This window comes from Rhinichthys klamathensis, unplaced genomic scaffold, assembly GCF_029890125.1.
Source record: "Rhinichthys klamathensis goyatoka isolate OS25496 unplaced genomic scaffold, OSU_Roscu_1.1 h1tg000059l_1, whole genome shotgun sequence".
NCBI classification, from domain to species: domain Eukaryota; kingdom Metazoa; phylum Chordata; class Actinopteri; order Cypriniformes; family Leuciscidae; genus Rhinichthys; species Rhinichthys klamathensis.
The window spans coordinates 10,286,032-10,295,255 of record NW_026606604.1 but is presented as its reverse complement, the minus strand read 5'-3'; the positions used below and the strand labels follow the sequence as shown (position 1 = coordinate 10,295,255).

General features: G+C 37.4%; 1 protein-coding gene across 2 annotated transcripts; it reads right to left on the bottom strand.

Moving 5' to 3' along the window:
* Positions 1 to 215: 215 nt before the first annotated feature.
* abcd4 (ATP-binding cassette, sub-family D (ALD), member 4) lies at positions 216 to 9,011 on the bottom strand. 2 transcript variants are annotated; one of them, XM_056249364.1, is made up of 20 exons: positions 8,615 to 9,011; positions 8,354 to 8,472; positions 8,128 to 8,255; positions 6,631 to 6,770; positions 6,386 to 6,502; positions 5,752 to 5,877; positions 5,559 to 5,609; positions 5,361 to 5,455; positions 5,007 to 5,128; positions 3,091 to 3,182; positions 2,888 to 2,980; positions 1,697 to 1,902; positions 1,516 to 1,607; positions 1,339 to 1,375; positions 1,047 to 1,096; positions 910 to 962; positions 746 to 822; positions 517 to 632; positions 304 to 406; positions 216 to 260 (listed from the first exon to the last, which is right to left on the bottom strand). In XM_056249364.1, the coding sequence occupies exons 1-19, from the start codon at positions 8,644 to 8,646 to the stop codon at positions 338 to 340; spliced, it is 1,815 nt and encodes a 604-aa protein (XP_056105339.1). In that variant the 5' UTR covers positions 8,647 to 9,011; the 3' UTR covers positions 216 to 260; positions 304 to 337. The 2 variants fall into 2 exon arrangements, with proteins under 2 accessions (XP_056105339.1, XP_056105338.1); XM_056249363.1 differs by lacking the exon at positions 216 to 260 and having other exon boundaries at positions 303 to 406.
* Between the last annotated feature and the right edge of the window lie 213 nt (positions 9,012 to 9,224).

Here is a 9,224-nt window from a genome sequence, read left to right as displayed (position 1 = left end):
CATTCTATAGGCATCTTTTCTCAAATTATTTTTGAAATACTCTTAAATGTTCTTCATTACAGCAATCCCTTTTTTTGTTGCAAATCCATTTGGCAAGAAACAACCAATAAAGGTTGAATGAAGCAGCATATACTTGCATAACAACATCATCAACAACAAAAACCTTTGTCTATCTAACCAGTGTTATGTATCAAAAAAAAAGTCAAAAACAGCATACAAAGACAGTATACGGTCAAGTAAACATTACAACATAGATTTCTCTAGGGTCTCAAGGATGAATGCACCCACAACCATAACCCGGACCAATATCTTCTCATTATAGTGTAAGTCTGAAGTTTCACGCCTCTCTGAGTTTGGTGAGCTCCCATTGGCCACCTCCACACAGTCGCAGCATGACATCATGATGCTGTTTAAAGAGCACACATAAAAAAAAAATCTATGCACAGGCCATACAAAAGTTCACAGTAATGTTTGTGGTGTTGTGTTGGTGAATGTGAAAAGGTCACATATTGTCACCTTTTCCAGAGTGCTTCGGTGACCCAGACTGATGAGGGTCATTCCCAGCTGCTTACAGGCCTTATAGAGCTGACCCTCGGCCTCCTCCGTCAGAGCGCTCGTGGCCTCATCCAGTACTAAATCAAACTGCATGTTTTACTCACGACACAGGTCACATGAATGGGACTAATCAGACTGATTATAGCTATTAAAACTACAGGAAATCTGACGAGACTATGCAGGAACTGACCTGCATATTTGGGCTGCAAGTAAAACAGTCTAGCAAAGCAAAGCCTCTGCATTTCTCCTGGTGATAAAACATCATACCTGTAAAAAAAGAATTAGGAAATACCATTGTTATGGTCTTAAAACACCCACATTTTTCATATGCAGATATTAAAACTCATTTCTCACCAGTTCCAGTTCACTTGTGTATCCAATCCTCCGATTCTGGTAAGAAGATTCGACTGACATACAAAACACACAAAAACATGCTGCTTACAAAACAGCTTTAAAAGACAGAAAGTTATAAAGAGGAAGATCAGTCTTACCAAACCAACAAGTTCCAGGTATTTTAATATTCTTTCATCATCTATAGACCCTAGAAGAAAGAATTTATATCGGTTGAAAGTGTGAAATGTGATCATAATCTACATTTACAACACCAGAAGTGTGTAGTTTAATTGGCTCACAAACGTCTTCTAGATCTTGATAAGTTTGCATTGGCTTATATAATAAGGCAAGTTTATTTATATAACACATTTCATACACAAAGTACATTACATGCATATATTTGAGCTATATAATTTAAATAATGCATATCATTAGTAGGTTAATCTGTACCTGAGGAAGGATATATATCATTTAATGGATAGATAACCTACAAGGGAAAGACAGCAAATTAGTGTCACTATCAAAATGACATAAGCACATTATTGTACTCAATAATTGTTTTTACTAACAAAATTATATGTAGATTTCTGCATAATTGGTGGCATCAAATGTTTTTTCTTGTCTCACCTGTTCTCTGAGAGTGCCATCAGTAAGATATGCTTTCTGTGGCAGGAAGAGCAAACCCCTCGGCCCAAAACACGTGGTCATCTCCACAGAACCTGAGAAACAGGAAAGCAGTATGTTTCAACGATGAACATTTGTTCATCTGCATCTGATCATTTTATCTTCTGTCATCTCTGTCGTGTACCACTGCATGGTTCCCACAGGCCGTTGAGGACCCTCAGTAGGGAGGTCTTCCCTGTTCCCGTGTTTCCCACCACGAGCAGGTGCATTCCTTGACTAATCTCTAGGGTCAGATCCTTCACCAGCAGCTCCTCTGATCTGGGTGATTTATAGGAGAGACGATCCAGAACAAACGCCGTGTCTGCTGGGACACTTTGAAGCTCTCGATCACTGATGAAGAATTATCATAATTTTTAGCAAGATCGTGACAATAATAACTAGAAAGTAATGTTCATTGGAACAAACTTTTTTTGCTTGCATGTTTGTAGCAGATTTAAATACATTGCTAGCATGAAATAACACGTTGCTTACACGTTTTACTACATTGCTAACAATAATTAGCATGTTGCTAACATGTTTTAACACATTGCTAATATGAATAAGCAAGTTGCTAACATGTTTAGCTCAATGCTAACATGAATTAGCAAGTTACTAACATGTTTTAACACGTTGCAAACAAGAATTAGCATGTTGCTAGCATGTTTTAACACATTGCTAACATGAATGAACACATTGCTAGAATGAATTAGCATGGATTAACGCATTTATACACAAAGATATAGCATTTACTGTGCAAAATTGTTGTTGTTAACTAAAACCATAAAAATGTTTAATTTACAATGAAAACAGAAAATCTAAAAATAGAATCAAAATATTCCCAACTGGGTAACACTTTACTTGAAGGGGTGTGCATAAGACTGACATGACACCTTCATAACCATGACATGACATATGTCATGAATATGAAGTAGGGTTTATGCATGTTTATGACAACTGTCTTTAAGTGTCTTTCGCTCAATTATGACATTTTGAATGCAAATATGACATTGTTTAAGATGTCTTTGTTATGACATCTTGACATAAACCATAACATCATAACCTGTCAGTGTCTTTGTCATGAAAACCTCCTTCATATTCATAACATGTGTCATGTCATGATTATGAAGGTGTCATGTTAGTCTTATGCACACCCCTTCAAGTAAAGTGTTACCACAAAGGGTAATAGTATATCATTGATACTAAAATAACACTGCTCATTCTGGACTACCAGAACTATTTTAGATCTGTGTTAGATCTTGGTTTTGAGTCTTGAAATGATGTGAACAAAACGAAACAACTTCCAATTTACCCGTTTCAATTTCAATCATTCAATTACCTGTCAGATTCATCCTTTGACAGCGGATCATACCGCTCATAGTCACACTGTTTCTTGGCAATGTCTGCCATCGCTTCCCGCAATTCTCCAATTCTGGAACCAACAGAAAGATAAAGCAGACTATTTTTTAGCAAACCAATAAGCAGTCATAACATTTATGCACAATAAAATGTGCAGTTTTAAGCAATCTTAGAGCATCTCACCTGTGCGTGTATCCAGCGACATCAGACACGGTGGTTGAGAGATCTATGAGCTGGGTGAAGCAGTTTATCAGATAGATACAGACGAAAGCATTCTGAAAGAGACACGTGACGTGGTTAACATTGTGGACAGCTGAGATTCACTCAGAGTAAAGCACTTGTTTTTGTCTTAAAGGCACGGTAGGCGATTAGTTACAGAAACTTTTTTGTTATGCTGGTTGAAAGTCTCTTCACATTCTGATAGCAATCACTAAGTTAAGTGGTCTAAATGTATTTATATGTATACATATCGTCTGTTGAAGGCATAGGACCATAAAATGTTCGTCCAATCATTGCATTTAGACCTGCATGTCAATGTATGTATTTTCATACCTTGCTCACGCAAACATCACACGTCATCAGATTGTTTCATGCTATGCGGAGTTAGGGGCCGTTCACACAGAACGCGTTTTTTCGATTCCACTGCGCTGCTTTTCCATTATTTTTCAATGTAAACACGCGCTAGACGGACATGTAGGACTGTTGCGCTCGCGTCTTTTGCTGCGTCTCGCGCATGACACGGCATTCTAAAAATGTGGCGCTCAAGTTAATAGTTCAGCTTTTAAAGGGATAGTTCGGCCAAAAATGATATTTAAACCATGCATTACTCACCCTCAAGCCGTTCGAGATGCATATGTCAATCTTGTTTCAGACGAGCACATTTTCAGTTATTTTAGAAAATGTCTTAGACCCTTCAGTGGATATAATGTGAAGCAATGGGGTCCACTTCCTTTAAGTCCCAAAATGTGCATATATCCGTCACAGAAGTAATCCATCCGGCTCCAGGGGGATAAACGAAGGCCTTATGAGGGTAATCCGTGCGGTTTTGTCGTAAAAATATACATATTTAAAACTTTATAAATGAAAATATCTGACTTCCGGCAACGATCGACGCGCGTTCACGGGTGATGTTTTGCTCTGCTCTCTGCATAGCTCTCTGGCTGCGCGGGCGCGTTCGTTCTACGTCACGACGCTACGTCCTACCTCGTATGCCGACTTCCATCACCCGTGGACGCGCGTCGATCGTTGCCGGAAGTCAGATATTTTCATTTATAAAGTTTTAAATATGTATATTTTTACGACAAAACCGCACGGATTACCCTCATAAGGCCTTCGTTTATCCCCCTGGAGCCGGATGGATTACTTTTGTGAAGGATATATGCACATTTTGGGACTTGAAGGAGGTGGACCCCATTGCTTCACATTATATCCACTGAAGGGTCTAAGACATTTTCTAAAATAACTGAAAATGTGTTCGTCTGAAACAAGATTGACATATGCATCTCGAACGGCTTGAGAGTGAGTAATGCATGGTTTAAATATCATTTTTGGCCGAACTATCCCTTTAAAACGACGTTTTCGACGTCTCGAGACGTTTTTTCCCCATTCCACTGCCCAAGTCTCGTGTTTTTCAAAGCAAAAACGTGTTCTGTGTGAATGGCCCCTTAGACAGACGTCAGTCACCGAGCACCGCAAACGAAACAGCAGCCACCTTTTACAGTTCCTCCTGAACCAAAACAACGAGCTTATCCTGCATTCACACCATAACTACTGTAATCTGGAAGAGATGGAAACCTGTGACATTATACACGGTTCGTGACTCGAATTAATGCGTTTCAATGGCAACACTATCAACGCCGAAATGCAGAGCAGTCAGGTGGTACAGGTCAGACCTCTTTAAGTTGTTTATGTGTATTATTATAGTAATGTTATGCGTTTCATGTGGTCATGTGTTTTGAAGGAGGCGTGGCTTGTTCTGAAGGGAGGGTGAGATCTTATGCTTTCAAAGCTAGCTCGCTATTGCTAGCCTCTCCGAAAATTGCCTACTCTACTGTACCTTTCATTTTCAGCCACATTAAATACAGTTTGAAGGAACTCACCTTGCTGACAAGAGCACTCAGTTCTCCAGGTGTCAGGCCGTCATAATGTCCAGCAAAGATGGGGATCGCGATGACTATATAGCTGAGGATACTGCCCAGATAGTCAAAGGTGTTTACCCCAACTTTAAAGAAGCAAAACAATAAGCATTTGTAGAGAACAGAACAGAAAGCCAGCATTATTTTAAAATAGGTTGATAAGGTGGCTTAATGCCTGCAAAATGACACTTTTTGGCTGAAAACGGTTCAGAGTTAAATGCATGAAATGAGATTTTTCTTATTTTCAGTAACAATAGTGAGGAATATTGCACATTTTATATATATACACACTGTTCAATCTTCTAAATGCTGCCTTACTGTAAAGCCAGAGCTCTTTGTTCATCAGGCTTCTCTGAGTGGATAAGAGCATCTGCAGCCTTTGGTCGGTCCGCATGTGTTCCACCTTCCCTGCCCTGATCAAAAACACAACAAATGCTCTCCTGCTCTGTGACTTGATAGTATGTGAGAGAAATATAGTGATCAATGCAGGCAGAAATACTAAAAGTGCACACTAACCTGTAGAAGGCGGCAGATTCTGCGCTCACTCTTATTTGCATGTGTTTAAACCTGGAAAGAGATGAGCTGAAATACTGCTGCATTCATTCAAAGAAAACGATCAGATAGCAATGGCAATTATTAATATGTGCCGTCTGCTTTAGCATCTCTGAATGACTGTCATTTATATTTCTCTTGTTTTGTATAGGTCTACCTAAAATCTCCCTCCAGCTTTTCTTGCTCAACCAGCATGGACACGATGGGTCCTATCAAGATCTTGTTGACGATGGTTCCAGCCACAAAGTAGCCGAAGATGCTAACAAATCCAATCCAGCCCGCACTACAGCACCAAAAAGGTAAGAAAAAGTTATCCTATCAAATCTTTCAATGCAAAACTAGAGGGATGAAAAGATACAAGAGTATTTAGTAGCACTTTGCTTAAAGCCTTTATGTATAATGCATTATAAAGGTATTGATATGTACGATATTAATGCATTATATCTTTACATAAATAATTGTAACCAAAGTTACATGCATACATCTGAAATTTCATGTGATTTAATGCATTATACTTTCTAAATGAGTAACAATGAATATATAAGTTTTGGAATGTATTATAACTGTGGTTACAATTATTCATGAGATCATACAATTCATTATTACAAAGCATAATTAATGCATTAAAAATACTTTTTAATGAATGTATTATACTAAAGGCTTTAAGTAAAGTGTCCAGAATATTTTAATGCCATTAATGGCCACTGATGATAATTAATACAGGCAAATACGATCAGATCATATATTATACAGAACACAAACACACACAAGTGCGGCAGCATCTCTCTGACCTGTTGAAGCACTGATAGCTGTAGTAGGTCACAGTGAACGGAGAGATGAGAAGTCGACTCGCCATAGTGCTCATCTGCTTACATAACCTCTCTACATCCTGACTGATGCGCTGGTCTCTTGACATGACACAAACACAAAATAAACCATTAACACATTAGATTTAATGAAGTCTTCTAAAAGGGTTAGTTATCCCTTTAAGCACTGAAGTGTAACCACATAAACAAATGTAGTGTGAATACATTACGGGTTGTCGATGTCTTTGCACAGTATGTTGAGGGTGTAGTAAACGCGTCGCTTGAAGTATGTGTTATGGATTTCTTCAGTTAAAGACTTTCTCCAGCTGACATACAGCAGACTGGAGATGTACTGGTCTAGACTCTTCAGCTGAGGAACAGATATATTATCGATTAGTGATTTATTATGAATCCTTGATTGGATATTTAGCTGACACTTCTATCCAAAACAATATACAGTATACATATCACAAGTGGTGCAGTACAACCTCTTTAGCCCATCAATAATGTTGCTGCTCAATTAACCCATATTTGAGATGTTGAAGGCAGCTGCATAGACCCAAAATAAAACAATTTGGTCAGTTTCTAAATTACTCTCTGAGGTAGGGCTCAAAGGTAAACGATATCGGCATATTTTACATTATGATTAGCTCGGGATAATCTAAGAGCCTATCACACAGCAGATATAAACGCGACAACAGCCAGTCAGTGCGTGTCTCAGTGTGAATGAATGTCGTGGTTTCTGATACACAAACTCACACACGTGTGAGGCTCACGGTGTTTTCAGCATTCATGAACTTCATCTCCAGAGCTGTTTTGTTAGTCACTTCACAAGCTTTTCAATGTTACATTTGAGAAAAACTACCGTCAAATACACACTGAAAGTGTAACTAAAACTGAAAGATCTTCCCGACAAGCCGTCAAAATTGTTTGGTTTAACTTCAAGAAATTATGATAGCAATATATTCCTAAATACTAAAATGTACTTAAAGTAATAGTAATAATAATATTTATATTTCTAAGTAAAAGCAAGCAAGATATTTTTTCATTCATGTCTTAAATTTATACAGTTGTTATGCAGTGTAAATTATTTGTTATATTTTAATTTGATTACATTTTAAAAGCTTGATTAAATTGTTAAAGTTTATATAAATTTGTATTAAATCCTAAAACACATAATCCCCCAAAAGATGAAATAGAAAACACAGAATTTAGGTGAAAATAAAATGGATTTCATGGGGCCCTAAATTAAAAGGTGGAGTTTAATTGTGTAGTGTGAACAAACTATTTTAAATTCATTCTCAAGGTCTAACAAATATGTGGAAAGCATTCCCTTCCCCATTAATGGTAAATTAATATTGTGATAAATATTGTTTATGTATGATATGGAAAAAAATATTGTGACATTTGGCAGAAGTTTTTATCCGAAAAAATTTACACTGCATTGAAGTTTTTTTTTTAGTTTTTTTTTTTTTGCTATATAGTGTATATCGTTTTATGTAAGTATACAGTTCAGTATAATGTAAGTATTTCGCATTGAAGGTGTTTTATCAGTTCACCCATGTTCAGTTTGTTGGGAATAGACACCATGATCATTGCATTGACATACTCTAATATAAAAATAATACACAGATTTTTAGCATTATACAAGGGTTACAACTAGTTAGCAGATGCTGTTTCCTGAAGCGACTTGCAGAAAACTACTGTACATACAAGACCAAACTCACGGTTGAATTAACCAGGATGAGCAGAACCGCAAACACCACCAGATCTTTGAACTTCCCATAGCTCTTCTCAGACAGAACCTCGTAGAACTGACTCGGAATAAGACCCACTTGATAAATCACAAGCTGGACTAAAAGAAAAGAAAAATACATTGAAAAAGCACAGAGAGAAGACAAAAAAAAAAAAAAAATCCATTATAACCCAGTCCAGATGTTAAAAGTTTATTACCTGAAAGTGTGACTCCAAGAAGCGTCATGAACATCCGCACACTCAGGTTGGACCAGGATGGGAAGAGGATCTTCAGAATGCTGCAGAACCTTTGCAGAAACCTCCAGTCCAGCTTTGGTCTTGGGGAAAACACATCCACACAACTCAGCTAGTTACATGTAGGGCTCAAAATGTCATTACAAAAACAGCTGTATTTCTTGTATTCTATGACGTAGATATCTCATGATAGAAGATATTTAGAGATGTCAGTTCAAGTCTTACCTTTTCACACTGCTGTTCTTCATGGCTGGCATTGTGAAAGTTTGGTACAGGTATTATGAGACCTTCTGAATGTCAAATCTTCCCTTTTTTTGTTTTTGCTTATTTCAAGCTCTTACAGGGAGTTTATTGGATGCGTTTTGGGTTCAAAGTCTAAAACAGCATATGACAGCGTCTTAAACATTATTCAGTCAAATCTGACAAGCACTAACGTTAGTTATAAACAAAGTGACCCGGTCGTTTACTTTTACAATAATTGTATAAAGATTAAAATCATACGCGATCCATGATAATGATGTTGTTGCGCCGAATTAATGACACATAAATGAATGAGGTTTCTTAATTTCAAAAGTTGTTTTATATCACATGTACACAAACATTTCTTCGTCTACGTCTAGACTGCTCGAGTGCTCCGCTGCCACCTCCTGTACAGGAGAGTTACGACAGGACTGCAGAAATATAGCCATTGAAGAACATTTTAATGGATAGTTCACCCAAAAATGAAAATTCTGTCATCAATTGCTCACCCTCAAGTTATTTCAAACCTGTATGAATTTCTTTCTTCTGCTGAACACAAAAGAAGATAATTATTTTGAAGAATATGGGTAACCAA